The 16,744-nt window shown below is 27.6% G+C and overlaps 1 protein-coding gene across 2 annotated transcripts in view; it reads right to left on the reverse strand.

Moving 5' to 3' along the window:
- Window positions 1-16,744, reverse strand: part of LOC111621452 (E3 SUMO-protein ligase PIAS2-like) — a 108,110-nt gene that overhangs the window by 5,691 nt on the left and 85,675 nt on the right. For both annotated transcript variants that reach the window (XM_023363607.1, XM_023363608.1), the window contains exon 13: window positions 11,697-11,743. In XM_023363607.1, the coding sequence (XP_023219375.1) occupies window positions 11,697-11,743 (47 nt within the window). The remainder of the gene's footprint in view (window positions 1-11,696; window positions 11,744-16,744) is intronic.

Below are 16,744 nucleotides of genomic sequence, written 5' to 3' on the forward strand. Positions count from 1 at the left end.
CCAGATGTCCCCAGTTTTGTGTTTTTTTAATATTTGATTGTAGAATCAATCTTTGAATAAAGCAATTTTATTAACACACCAATATATCACAAATCTATAAATCAATAAATAAATAAATTTTAAAAATAACTGAAGTTCAATCAGTTTTAGACCACACTTTCACTGATTCTTAAATGTGTTCTCAATTAGGTCATAAATGATTATGGTCCACTTATTACAAATTATTATTTATTGGATTAATTTAAAATTTTAAGATCCTTTTAAATAATTCAAGTAATGTAATGTTAATATATAACTAGGGAAAGTTATAGTATAACCCAGCAGTAGCCATGCATAAAGCCTTAACTGTATATAGCATGTAATGATGAAAATATTAGTGATTCCAGTAACTGATAATGGCCAAGATGATGATGTTAAATAAGAATTTTGTCTACTCTTTAAATTCAATATACTGTACAGGGGCTGTTATATCATTTTTAATAAAATCTGATGTAACTACAGTATTTCATTGTGCATCCTTTAAAATGTTTTAGCAAAAATCATATGAAGTGTACCAGGTGAGAGCAACTTTTCTGTACTAAAATGCCATATGATAGTTTTTATGTAAGGTTAGGCAGAAACACTAAAGACATTGGATTTTTTTTGTACAATTTACATATGTATATAATATCCATTATTATGTAATTTGTAATGTAAGCAATAAACCTACATAATTTTTTTCATTTAAAAACTGTAGGTGAAAAATTTAAGAAAAAATATTTGTTTAAGTGACAACTTTTAGATAAATTTTTCAATATTTCAAATAATTAATAACCAAACTTGCCAAGTTTATTAATTTGTAAAGGAGATGCAAATACTACATATGACTAATTTTGAAATCTTTCACTTGTAGCATTATAACTTTTGTTAAATGGACAGATGAATTTACGACAAATATGTTTATGGATCTCGATAGTATATGGACCATAAAAGTCATAAAAGACAACAAGTTACCTATACCTGGGATTATAATGTACTCTATTTAAGAGACAATATTAATTAAGAAATGGAATTGATAATCTAAGGATTAAATCTGAATAATATGACTTTCTGAAACCAGTTTTTTTAAAATAATTCTTTTACAGTTTCAGTGCATATTTTATTTTCATTAATTTGTTATAATTAAATATAATTTAAAATTGTATAAAATTAATTATTAACTTGGTAAAAATAGTAATCAGCCAATTTTTATTATTAACAGGAATTCAAATTAAGGTAGGTTCGGATTAGCTAGAGTGTACTGTGCAATTTTGATTTCATTGTCAAAATCATCTGAGCAATTATCTAGACTGTTTAATTGTAACCTGTCTATACTAATTGCATGTGTTTAATTTTTTAATGTTACCTCAGGATTTTTTCAGTTATAATTCATCAACCACAAACTTGTCAAATATCCATTTATTGTTATTAAATATATTATTTTTTTCTTGCTACAATATGACATTTGATAGATCTGTCAAATTGTAAGCAATTATAAGAAGTAGTGAATGATTTTATTCACTTGAAGTTAAAACAAATGTCACCAAACTCATTTCAAAGCTCTCAAACATTTGCAACATATTGCTATTAAAAAGCAAAAAAAGATCCAATAAAAAATTCATTTTAAATGAATCTTCAAATTAAGTAATAATGAGTGTTTAGAAATATTCTCTCTTATATTTTGTAAACTGAAAGAGAACATGTAGAATTTCATACTGTTGAATTCTTGTAAATTCTCTTCACATTTTCTTTTTAAAACTGGTCCTTTAAAGATGAATAGAACTCAATGTCAAATGTGGTAGTTGTTATATATGTAATTTGAATGTATGTCTCTTTAATCCAAATAAATAAATAAATCTGGTAGACTTCCTCACAGCTATCAGGTTAGGTACTGTACTCCTTTATTTCAATATACAAATGCATTTTGGGTCTAGCAGTATCTAAGCCCCTCCTCCGTGTAATGCTCAGAAGGCAGAACAGCACTTTTCAAATTATACTGGTACACTTATATGGTATAGTCGACCCCCCTATAATGCAGTAGATACGTTCCACTTTATAAGAATTTCGTGTTGTAGGAATCCTTAAATACATGAGCCAATCACAGCCTGGCACGTGTGCAGTTTACAGACTACGGCTGTTTGAAAGGTTTCTTCCATAAAATTAATCAATTCTAGACTAATTTGACTCAACATTTCCAAAACACGTATAATTTTTTGGAAATAATCTGTATAAACTATGCTATAAACAAAAAATTGTAGGATTACTTACCGAGTGTGCACTCTTCGATGACGCCATTGCTTAAGCTTGTTTTCGTCGCGGAGCAGCGCACCAAACGGTGGGTGCATTTTCTGATAAGTTATTTTTTGTGAAAAATTTGTTGAACTTCGGAGACATCATTAATAGAAATAATTTTTATGGCCGTTGAATAAGAAATGTTTTTTTCACAAGAAATGTATAAAATTACAGTACTGTATTAGACTTACAGTACCTAATTTATATACTGTACAGACGATAGTAAACTCAACTTACTCACCTAAACTCTCTGTAGCGTGTAAGTAGTTCAGCTGCTCATCCACTATTGGTCCAGATTTGACCAATCTCGTCACGACACAAGTCGGCGATGATGTTTTACTGCATTTTACGAGTCTCTTTTAGCATCTTTATATGAATATGGTAGCAATTTTTTTGCCATGATATACGAATCTGCATTATATGAACCCACGTTATAGGGGGGTCTAGTGTACTCCTAGATATGTTTTCCAATATAAAAACATGAGTGTATATTGGGTGACAATAGTACAAAGGTTCAGTAAAAATTAACATTAAAACCAGTAGTTATACAATTTTTATAAACCCACAGCACTATAGTAACAACAAGATATTTTTCGACATATGACTATATCATGCAAGGTATTTTTTATTAAAACATGGCGTATCCTTTAAAAACTATTGGAATAAATAATGTTTTCATTTCTATTATCCACATTATTACATTTGTCACCCTCATATGACACAACCATTATATATTTTTATAAAAATGAATTCTTAATAAAAAATACCTTGCATGGTATAGTCATATGTCGAAAAATATCATGTTGTTACTATAGTGCTGTGGGTTTGTAAAAAGTGTATATCTACTGATTTTAACATCAATTTTTATTGAACCTTTGTACTATTGTCACCCGATATACATTCATGTTTTTATATTGGAAAACATATCTAGGAGTACCATATAAGTGTACCAGTATAATTTGAAAAGTGCTGTTCTGCTTTCTGAGCATTACACTGAGGAGAGGCTTATATACTGCATAGACCCAAAATGCATTTGTAAATTGAAATAAAGGAGTACCTAACCTGATAGCTGTGAGGAAGTCTACTGGATTTATTTATTTATTTGGATTAAAGAGACATACATTTAAAAATGAATAGAACTGTTCAAAACTGTTTGGAGTTTGTAAGTTATTTCTAAGTGTTTCAATAAACTAGTTACATGCATAGTGATTTTAATTTATAACTTTAAATTATTTTTTAAATTTGACTAGCATTATCAAATGAATAGTTTTGAAGAAAGAATGTTTTAATTAAATGAACTTATTAGGGAAGTTTTGTTGAGTATTTGAAGTACAGTTTGTTTTTTAAAATGATATTTATAAACAAACTGACTTGCAAATAAAGTTATAAAAGCATGCTAACTTACATAAGTTTTAGATCAGTGGCAGAACTACAATGGTGAAAAGTAATTTGATCCATTAGGACCTGGAGCCAACAGGGACCTGAATGTGTCAAGCAAAAGCCTATGACCCATTCAAACCCATGAATCAAAACAGTTGTTTTGATCATGGGTTTGACAAAGTTTTTTATTGATAACTTTTAAAACTATAAAAGAAATATTCCCAAAAAAGGCTAAAAACATGTAACATATGAATAATATTTTAAAAAGAACATCTTTAAATTCTATCCTTTCTCACATTTTAAGAATCAATACAGTCATGCAGTTTACATATAATGATGAAGAAGAGTCTCTAAAAAATCAACTCTGCTATACTACTTTGTTGATTCCTAAGATGTGAGAAAGAACAAATCAAAGACATTCTTTCCTAAAAATTTTTCATAAGTATAGAACCTTAAGCAAAAAATTCAAGAACAAATAATAATTTTTAATTTTCTCTTTTAGCACTTTTTGGTTTATGTAATATTACTTTTAAACAGTTCTGCAGCTTTTCAGAAAAGCTTATCCCTGTATATGTAGCAGTTTAAAAACTGCTTTACTTCCAATTATTAGGAAACTACAGCACATTTAGTGCTGTCATACAGTAAGCAGCTCTCATCAGATTGTAGACACATTGCCTGATAAAACAACTTTAATATAGCTGGATATGTAAACCACTGATACAGAATTCATTTGAAATTGATTATGTCATTGTCTTGCTTATCCAGCTGTATTAAAGCCACTTTATGGTCAACATGACCCATAACCTCTGATCTGTGCATTTATTTCAAAGTTAAATGCATACTATGGCAGATAGATGCTTTAGTGTGTTTGGGTTACATAACAAATTTTATGTTACATGAATATATATAAAAAAAAAAACAGCAAAACAGCAAATACTCCTTCTATTTTCAACAAAACATTGCTTTTGGGTTATTTCTGGCCATGTAAATATATTTAAGTGCTAAATTTTCCTCATTATCTGGCAATTCAATACCATGTCTTGAGATAAGGCCTACGAGGTCTGTTCAAAAAGTATCGGACTTTTATTTTTTCCGCGTAAACCAATGATGCGCAGGAGGCCTCTTTCGGTGGAGTTGTGGAGGGGACAGTCATGCACAGCTCTGAATTTTTTCCCGCCTGCAGGAAGCATCAGTTGTTGGCAGTCGGCCTATGAGTGAGGACATGTAGTGAGCTCTCATCGGATTCCACTAAGTTGGAAAATGACTAAACAACATGAGCAGCGATATTACATCAAATTTTGCCAAAAACTGTGGCAATACCCAAGCGTAAACCATTCGCAAGATTCAGCAGGCCAAAAAAGACGATCCTCGAGGCCAAAAAAAAGCACGGCAGGTCCGCAGCAATATCAAGGTCATATTGACAGTTTTTTCAACTCTCGTGGGGTGGTGTATAGTGAGTATGCACCACAAGGCTAAAGCAAAGCAAAGGAGTACTACCAGGAGGTCCTTCGTCGTCTTTCCGATGCGGTGCGACACAAACGACCGGATCTGTGGTCGATCAAAACTTGCCAGCTCCATCATGATAACGCATCTGCCCATTCTGTGCATCTGATTCGGGCTTTCGTCGCCAAACACAACACTCCTGTGGTTCGTCACGCTCTGTACTCTCCCCACATGGCTCCGTGTGACTTTTGGCTATTTCCCAAGCTGAAAATGTCTCTAAAAGGAACCCGATTTTAGTCGAGAGAAGACATCATGCGGAATGCGACGGACCAGCTGATGGCCACTCCAAAAGATGCGTTCCAGCAGTGTTTCCAGCAATGGCAGGAACGCCGAGAGAAGTCTATACACTACCAAGGAGACTACTTTGAAGGGAATTAGGGTTTTGTACTTCAAAATCAATAAATGTATTTTTGTCGACCAAAGGTCCGATACTTTTTGAACAGCCCTTGTACTTTCAGTATTGAGAAACATATTATAGTTCTCATTTTTTAGTCTGTGGAAGCTAAAGTAGGAGACAAATATAAAAATATAAGCATGGAAGTAGGCATCAAATAGAAGAATAAAAAATTAATCAAAAATTAGCAGATGCTAAACTAGCAAAAATGACAAGATTCAACCTTCATCTCAACCCCAAATGACGTCTGTTGGTTTAGCCTCTCAGTTATTGTCACTTCACTTTGGTCAACATTTCAATTGGATACTTGAAAATGCAGAATAGTTTAGAACCTGGCCAAGCTTATGACTTCAAAATTACTTTATGTACTATTCCACATAAAGTAATTTTTCATAAAGTAATAAAATTATTATTCCAGTTTTCCAATTTATGCTCTTATTCTTGATCATATAATTGCTTTCACACAGTGTCAATTATTATAGCATCTGCAAGACACTCATTTTCAAAACTTTTAAGTTATATCCAAATTAATTATTTAAAATGATGGAGTCAGACTATTTATCAAATTCTTATGTAATTGTATTGTAGAGAAATACACAAAAAATCAATTTTTCTTTCCATTCTGACTTATGGAGGGCAGATAACTTTAAAACTCTAAATCATCATATAAAGTTATTTATATAAATTATATATTTGAACTGTATGCTGATAGCCCTACTGAAGAAGCTTGTTTGGCAAAATGCATTTAGGGAATTTATCAACATCATACAGTGTTCTCTCTGCATTTGGGTTTGTCTTTAACTTTTTTATTTTTAACTTTCATTTCATTATTTATATAATGTTTTAGAGTTTTAAAGTTGTCTGCCCTCCATAAGTCAGAATGGAAAGAAAAATTGATTTTTTGTGTATTTCTCTACAATACAATTATGTAAGACTTTTAAATTAATTAATTAATTTAAGAGTTATCTGCATTGGCTGTTCTGTCAATAGAATATAAAAGGGCATAGCATTAGATAAGTTACATCTGAAATTTTAAATAGTTTGCATTTGCAAAAGCTACAAAAAACTCATTTCAAGCTTGCCTTATTGTTATTTTATGATGTTAATTACTGAAGATTGCAAGAATTCTATATATGAATATTTTAAGAAACTTATTTATCACTTTAATTTTAAAAATAATACTCCTACACCCTGTAGTAATGTAAAATATTGTAGTATAATGTAATTGTAAAATAATGTAGTAATATAAAGATTCATATTAATAAATGTGAAGTTGTATCAATCTCTCGCAAACTCCTTTTCTCAGTCAAGGTCTACAGGCCTTTTCTGGAAGATGGATGTTCCATTCTTTGTGGCAAGAGTAGGTTGGGAGGGAAAAGGGGACCACATTGCAATTTTGAATCATGATCCAAAGTGAAGTTGTTCTGCCACTGCTTTAGAATATAAAAACGTCAGATATAAATGCTTGAAGCACAAACTGCTCTTTTTTTCTGAAACATTATATCTAAGTTATATTACATACAGACTTTTGCTACTAGTATTTCAAAACTTCTGTATCAAGTGCTGTATTGCTGATTTATTTGATGAATCCTTATTGGGCATTGTTCACAAAAATGATTTGAGATCATTTTTAAAAATATTGCTCAATTATACACACACACTGTTCTGTTGTCAGGATAATTTTATCTGGAAAAGACAAATAATAATCTATAAAACAAATTATTAATATGTTTGAAGATTCTTCTATTCCACATTCTTGACTTGAAAATGCCTTAAATGATAAATAATGGTGAAAATACTCAAAAATTAAACACACACATAATATATTACTAAATTATTGTTTAAAACTTAATTTAGTAAGTTTCTTTGAGTTCCTATTTAATAATTTCATTAATACAATATCTATAAGTCTATCAATGATTTTCCTTTAGCACTTACCCTGCTGGTTCTGTTGACCTAGTTTCTTTGCTGTATGCTGGCTGATTTAAACAATTTTATGTATTTTCAACAGAGAATAATAAACAATTGACTAAAACTAGATGAAAAGTGAAAACAGTTTTTGATTTGAGGGACATTTATCTATATATTCTTCAATTTTGCTGTATGTGGGCTTTATTTTTATGTATTGTGCTCTAATGTTATTTGAACATGTTTTAGAGATAGAGATAAAATGAAAAAAATTAAAAATTGCAATAAAGCTCTTAACATTTCTCTTTTTAACTAACAAATATATAGTACATTGCTGAATTTATTTTTAATAATGAAGTACTGTATCAATAACATTAGTAGACTAGGCTCTGACACTAGCTGTTTTTCATAATTGCATTGGTTCAGCAAATGTGGATAAGATAGAATTAGCACTGTCAGAAATATAGGAATCTGACTCTTGCACTAAGAATATGTAAAAAGTATTACATACTATTATAAAAACTATATAGGTTTAAAAATAATAATGAAATTACATGGCTTATTTGTACTTTTTTGATTTTCAGTTAGGCCTAAAACAAAATCACTTCACTTTCACCAGATAAATCAATATAATTGTCACTATATTTGTTAATTTCTTCATTAATAAATTCAAACAATTCCTGTTCAGTTTATTTATGCACCATATCTTAACCTAACTCACAAACAAAATAAAATAGAAATTTGCTTGAGGAATATAGTGACAAAATTCTGAATCGAACGATGCATGTGGTTCTAAGAACTAACTTTTATTTCAAATTTCTGAAGAAATAGTGCTGACTGTTAATTAACATACACAAAAACACAAAATTTGTTTTTTGATTCCTGAAAATGTAATGTTACATTTTAAAGCTAGAAATAACTTGATATATTTAAAAATGTGATATTATGTTTGCCTTTTCTTTTTACCAAAGAATTTGCAAAATGTAATATTATGTTTCTAGCAGGATAAGTGTTAAAAACAAAAGCAACAAAGATTATATTAAAATATTGTATATATTTTTTCAAGTTTTTATGTTCTATTTTTATAACTTCATATTATTTTAACTCTATATAAATTAAAAGCATATCATGGAAAAATAATAAGAAAAAGCTACTATAATTAATAAATACTATAATTTTGAAAAATATGAATTTTGTATTCATTTAGCAAGTATAGTCTAAAAAATAAACAAACATAAATCTGGAAGTAATGAAACAAAATTTTATTTGAAAACATTGTTTTTATTGAGAAACCAAATTCTATAATAGGTAAAAATTTTACTGTTTCTGAAAGATTAAATTTTATTTAAGTCATTTTCAAAGTACACAATATCTGAATATCCGAATAAAGAACATTTTAAAATTCAAATGTATAACAACTTATTTCTTCATATTCTTTTGAAATGACACTGTTACTTTCTCCAAACTAACTTTAATATGTTATATTAGTATGTAAACCTGCAAACACTCACTTCTGTACAACAACATTGTAATGACTTTCTACCTTTCTGATGGATATAAGAGCAAAATAAATTTGTAAAGTTTGTAGAAAACATGAAAATAATAGATACTTTCTGTGATATCTATGAATTAGTTGGAAAAATTTGCCAAGCAGAAAATGATTGCAGAGGAATAATCAAGATATAATTTCAAAGAGTTAAATCTCATATATTATCTATGTTTTTAGCATCAGAGAATTGGTTATAAATAATACATTATTGTAAAAAAGATAATTCAATAGCAATTGGTATTAGAAATGACCAAAATAACTTAGGATCTTCCTGAAGCACTGTCATTTTGGTTTCTCATATAAGAATCTTGGCAGAGATCACTATGTTTCAAAGAAAAATTAGTATGATAAAATTTCCTTGAATGCAAAGCTACATACAGTTATATATGTAGGAAAATCACATCAATGGAAATTAAATAAATTTTATATACACATTTGCATATTTTAAATGACAAACATTCATTTGTTTGCTAAATGACTTATCTCTATACTAAAACTGAGAATTTCTGATTTACTGTTAAGCAATAAAGTTATAGATATAACTTTATTTTTCACCTAAAATAATTTTATAAAAATAATTAAGAAGTAAATATATTAAGAAATATTGATGGATATTTGACAGTTTGTGGGATTGGTTATAAAAACTGCTGTTCAATGTAGGATAATATCAAAGAAAGTTATGAAATGTCTCTATAGTTTTATTATTTTTAATAGTATTATTTCTAATATAGCCATTTATTCATGTTTTTACTTTTGGTAAATTGTTTAATCATTTCAATTGATTAAAAAATTGTTTAATCAATTTAATTCAAATTATTCAATTATAAAAAAGAACAGTAACAAAAATAAAGAAGTCAAATTTATCAATTTACAAGTTTTTGNAAAAAAAGATCAGTAAAATAAGACTCTCTACAGCCAATAACCAGTACAGCTAAACAATAAATAACAAACATTTTCATAACCCCTTCTGGGTTCTTCCTCAGGTTTTCTTAATTCTAAATAAGCTGGATCTTCCAAAATCATCCAAGAATATAAAATTGATAGTAATGTTCAATTTTCTTTAAAGATGACAAGGGGAGCACTTGTGCATAAATTCCCGTTATCTGAACTCTTCATTTTACTGTTCGATTTTATATTCCTGAATGATTTTGGAAGATCCAGCTTATTTAGAATGAAGAAAACCCAAGGAAGAACCCAGAAGGAGTTATGAAAACATTTGTTATTTATTGCTTAGCTGTACTTTGCACAAGTTATTGGATGCAGTCTTATTTCATCATTATCCTGTGTGGTATGCAGATAAGAAAAGATCAGATTTATTAATTTCAATACTTTCAAAATAGTTTGATTTTGTAGATTAAAAGTTGTTTATAATGTAGCATTCAAGAAGAAATTTTAACAATTAAATAAATTTATAATTTAAATGATTAATTTGGAATCACCTGAAAAGATTAGCTTAAATAGAACTTGAATTTACATATTAAATAAATATGTTATAATATGGATTGGATAATATAATTAATATGAATTAGATTTTACATGTAGAGTACCATATTTTTGTGTGTAAATCTGCAATAACGTATACCTTGTACATGACATACCACAAACAAAATATAGAATAAATTTTCTGCTTTTGATTTTTTCCAAATAATTTTTAGAAGTTATGCTGCTGGCAATAACATTTATATTTATATTTAATTTTACTCATTTTCTTCATATAATATATTTATAAAATATGCATTTTTAAATGATAAACAAGATTACATTCTATTTGTAAAATGATTAATGACAGGGATGGAGAAATTTATAAGTTACAATTTTACTATTAAATTTTTCTAAACAATTTACCAATTGAATACAAATAGAGAAAAAAAAATCAGGAAATAGAGCATAAGATGAACAAAAAACATTTAAAATAAAAAAATAACTGTAGATTTTAAATAACATGGAATTTAAAAGAAATAATAAGTGATAATAGAAGACTTAACAAATATTCAAAGTTATGATGAAAAGCTATTGGAATAAAATTAAGATGATTTTAAAACAGAAAATGTTTGTTTCCTTTTGTTGAAGAACTAACAGGTAAAATCCACAAAACAATGATGCAAATGTGATTAATTAAACAATTAATGAATGTTTTGTATTAATTTACATTAAAAATGTGCATGAATTTTAATCTATTACAGAAAAAAAGAGATTTTTTTTATTTAATTAAAAATTTTGATAGCAACAGTAAACTATGCAACAAACATACTTATAAAAAAATCTTAAATTTATTTCAATTTTCAATTAATAATACCATTTTTTATGCAATAAATCTAGGATCTTGATTATCTGAAAAAGCACATTTTTTAATTAAATAAATAATTTTATTATATGCTTATTTTACGAAAATAAAATTATATTACAAAAATTACATTGAAAATATTATATAATATATATGAAAATGAAAGCATGATTACTTATTTTATTTTTTATTTCTTTACAAGCACCAATTATAAAACTGATGAGAACATAAGAATATTTTAATGATCTTAATAAAATGTTGAGAAATACAATAGAGAAAGATTTTGGATAATCAAGATCTTTGTATGACTCAGTAAAATTATTACTATCATTATTGTAGTTATCTAATAAAATTAGAGATAATATTACCTCTCTATCTGTTTCTGTAGATTGGAGAAGTGAAAATAAATCAAAATCTGCAAAAAAATAAAAACAACAAACATGTACTTAGATTTTTGTTAATAGCAGTTACTGTGCATAAATCATTATATAAATATTAATCTTTTTATTTATATTATTATTATTTTTTTAAAAATTTACATATACAAAGTCTCATTTATATGCAACAAAGAAATATTTTAGAATATCAATAGTTATGAATATTTCAAGTAAAATCTGAATACAATACATAGCTTTGAATGGAAAGAAATCTTTTATATATGAGAATCACATAATAACTAGCAGAAATCCATAAAAACCAGGAATTCAGAATAAGAGATAGTACAATGGGTAAAAAAAATTACCATATTTACTCACGTATAAGACAATCTCGCATATAGGACCAGGTGTGATTTTAAAGATCAAAATAAAGAAAATTAGATTTATTAATACAATTCTAAATTTATTTCATTTAATCACAAATAAAAGATCAAATGCCCCTAAATGTACACATTGTTCTGCAAAAATTACTGTCATTTTAAACTTTAAGAAAAAATCTGGTAAAATTGACATAATTTGTTCATGTAAAGCTGTACAATTAGGAACCTTTTTTGCTAATTCTTAACAGTCTAATCCACTCTCTGTCGATTACACTTAAGAGTTTCTCCGAATTCTGATTTCTGAATAATCATTTTTTCACATGGGAATGGATTAAATCTTATATCGAGGTCCCGTATGATTTTAGAATTTCAATTTGGAATTCAATTCAAAAGCTTTGCTTTTCCTATTGCTAATCATATTTACTCCTGTTAGTACACAAAAATGATTCAAATGACCCAGATAAGATAGTTTTGTTCTTAAATACTAGAGGGTGAGCATCTGGTTAAAAGTGCAAATATGCAGTTTACAAAAATTATTGTGAAAATGCAAAGAATTCTTCATTTATGCAAATAGGATGACCTAAGTTTTTGAAGCAGTGAAAAATGAATAAAAATCTTGTCTTATATGCAAGTAAATATGGTAATTGCTAGATGAAGCATGAATATCTGACATGTTTGACCCCACAGACTTAACATTGTCTGTTTGCCACTCTGTCACAACCAAACCACTGCACATTTCTCAAATATCTCTTCAGAGGCACCATCTACAGGATAAGAGCTTTAATTTGATACCTGAATCATGTTTATATTATCAGCCAATGAAGCTGGACAGTATTTAAGGCTTACCGCTTACCAAATTCATATATATATATATATACACACAGTAGAGCATTGATTATCCTATGCCCAATTAACCATCACCTTGGTTAACCGACCGCGTTCTAGTCGGCAAATTCAAATGTCCGCTAGTGATGTGGCGCTACAATATTTGGCTATGTCTTGGCTACTTTAATATTATTTTTACGTGTTTTAGCTGGCAACATTGGCTCGACCATAAAGGAAGCCAGTATTTAAATCAGGTTTAATTTTCTAATTTTTAACAATACAATAGCAACGATTATTATTTTAAAAATTTTTTGTTAGGCTTAACATCGATGAAAATTCAATGCGAAGTAGGTTAATAGCGATATACTAATATACTAATTACATGGGATATAATAATATACTACACTAATAATGGATTTTTTCATACTTTTCGGTTATCCGACCAACCCCAGTCCCCAATTGAGTCGGATAATCGATGCTCTACTGTATATTATTTAAATTTGAATTTTTTTAACAGACTATTTCATTAACACACCACTTTAGTCATGATAAAATGGTAAATTGAAAAACCTGTCAATAATGCATATCCACTTAATAATATTTTTTCTTTTCATTTGAAAATTCATTTTGAAAAAATACAGTGCAAGTTTCATATATTATATTATCTACCTTAGAACTAAGAGGTTTTTTTCAAAGTAATTGAAAATAAACATGTATGAACAAAGAAATTATATAATTTAGAAGTTACGACTAACATGTATTAAAAAAATAAAATTTTTAAATATTTCTGTTAGCTACACACAAATTGCTATGAGCTCTGCTTATGAAAGACAATGTTTCATTAAAGAATTTTGTCCTTCTGATTAATTAAAATATATTGGCACAAAATAAATTTGGTTCAATTTCTTTTTTCCTTAATTACATACAATTAAAAGTTTATTTCTAATTTGTTTATATTAAATTATATACAGAAAATATTTTATATCATATGTTTTCCTTCTTACAAGAAATAATTGAACTACTTGGAATATTCTGTAAATATGTAATTATCTAATAAACTGCTTTCTTATAAGATGTATCTTCAATCTTTTGTAATCTTTCCCAATTCAATCACTTCAATCAAATGAGAAAAATATACTTTTTTAACAATGTATATGTTAGACTCAATAATTAAAAATGCTTGAGAGGAAAAATGATCACAATGTATTGTGGCTTTACAGAAATATTCAAAATTTGAACAATAGCTACAATATTATTTATGAACAAATGAAAAAATGAATGTTAGTGTACTTGAAGGATTCCAGGTTTATTTAATATTAAATTTTTTTGGAACCAGACCATCATTTAATCATACCCATCTTGGGTTCAAGATGGGTATGATTAAAGCAAGCCCTCTTAGTGTTTATAGGACAACCCCCATACACATTTCATTCATTTTTCAGAACATTTCTGAACAGTGTTTAAATAAACAAATTCTATTTCAGTTTGGAAAGTTCTGAATAGTTGGCAATCCTAAAGGAAATTAATTATTTTAGTTATATTAAAAACAAAGAAAAAAAGTCAGTCTGTTTTAGGCTTTATGCAGGCATTTTGCATAATAGCTGATTCAGCCTTACATATGAATCATAAAATTAAAATAATAAAACAATTAGAAATTAGTATATTAAAGATATTTCTCAATATTTCATAATTTTAATCTTACAATTTACAACATTAATTTGTGTTAAATATTTGTATTTTTGTTTATTTTGTTTCTTCTAAGTATGGTTTCTATAACATCAGAATTCTTTTTTAACATTTTCCTAAAGATGAATGAAGGAGCTTGAAAGTATTCATTTATTGTAACAGTACACACTTATTTCATTAAAGCATTTTTTTAAAATCTTTTTTTAATTTTATAGATTCACAAGTTTTTACTATGATTAGGGATAACTTTTACTGAAAATACCTCACCTAAGTATAACTACAATTATATCCCTAGAGAAGGAATTCATAGATGTTTTTACTGTCTTTCCAAATGCAAACAATACTAATAATAAAATCATATTATCAACTTAACTAGAATTAAAATTTAACTTTCAATTGAAAGACCAAATAAGAGAGAGAGAGAAAGAGAAGAGAGAATAGTAATGCTTATGATATACTCTGATCTGAGGATAGAAATGCTAATTCAAGTTAAAATATCATCTCAAAGTAGTAGTTCATAGTAACCAGAAAATAAAAAACTTTTTTCAGTGTAAATGAAAAATTATTTTATTCCATAAAACATTTAAATTTATTTTTTTTTGTAATGCATAAAAGTATGCTATATTTACTTATGAATATACAAGTAAACTAACTAAATAAATAATTTCAGTTAATTAATTTTCAACAAAGAAATTACTTCAATACTTTTAGGAATCTTAAAACCTTAGTTATAGATTCTTAGCAAAATATATACTGTATTTCTAAATCATCAAAGTGTATAATAGCATTGATTATATAATATTCAAATGTTATTAAAATGGAAAACTTTCACTCATCTCAGATATTGAGTAATTCCTCTATAGTTAATAGGATAAAAATTATAATTTTTTAAAAAATGATGTAGGGTTTAAGTAATTTTTGTTTTTATATTGAATTGTAGGTACTGTAGTATGTACAAATCATAACTAAAAAAAATTAAAGGAAAAAAAGAATCCAACAAAAAATGCTAAGATTTTTTTCACTTCTACTAAAAATATTAATTAGTACAGGGTTCCGACTCAAATTTTTGTTTTAAATTCCATGACCTTCCCTGACTAACTTTATACAAACTCCCTGACCATCACGTCTCTTACAATATGGCACATTGACAAAATAAAAGCATTTGACTTATTATGCACATATATCAATAGTTTTGCTTTTTAGTTAGTTATTTTTTCTAATTAAGTTATATATTTTTTTATAATTGCCTAATTATTAAAATTAAATACAAAATGTTTTATTAAATCAAAGTAGTTTATTCTATTATTAATTTACAACCATAAGTCTATGTGGATTTGAAAAAAATCAATTATTTATTTATTATTCATTAACAAATTCTGTATAATCCATGTACAAAAGTATATATTTATTAAATTTATCTTTTAATTGAGACAGAGTATTAGCAAAGCCTCTTCTATGGGGCTTACAGAATTGTGTTCATTATCAAAATCTGTTTGAGTTTGATTAAATTTTGCTATTTTCCATTAACTACAGCGAGAATACAAAAATGTAATTAAAAAAAATGGAGTCCCATGACTTCATTTTTGAGATATAAGGTCATAGCACAAGCACATGCGACAAAACAATGTCATGTAATGTTCCATGGTTGCTAGCATATCTTCTATGGTTAAAAACATAGAATTAAGTTTGTTCTCAAAATTTAATTGGCTAATTTTGATAAACTTTGCCATTTTCTATTAATTGCAATGAGGAATCCAAAAATGTAATAAAGGTCCATTTAAACGTATAAAAATATGAGTCAATGACTTTGTTTTCGATATACAGTGGACTCAAAGTGATAATGTATGTCTGTGCTCTCTGTGGCAAATGAGTGCGCCTAATGGAATTTAGGCTCAAGGTCAAAAATAAAAACAGCATTGCATGCACCTAACAGAAAATAGGCACACGCAATGCTGTTTTTATTTTTAATCCAAGAACTGAATTGCCTCTGTGGCCAGCAGGTACAAGGATCACTTCTTCTGTGCCTAACAGATGCAGGGATCACTTCTTTCTATCTGGCTCCACCTCAATTCTATCGCAATACGACAGTTGCACAATGTCCTAGTAGATTTCCTAAACTTAATATTATATATATATATATATAAACTT

This window comes from Centruroides sculpturatus, unplaced genomic scaffold, assembly GCF_000671375.1.
Source record: "Centruroides sculpturatus isolate CEXI.00-Female unplaced genomic scaffold, Cexi_2.0 scaffold227, whole genome shotgun sequence".
Classification (NCBI taxonomy): Eukaryota; Metazoa; Arthropoda; class Arachnida; order Scorpiones; family Buthidae; genus Centruroides; species Centruroides sculpturatus.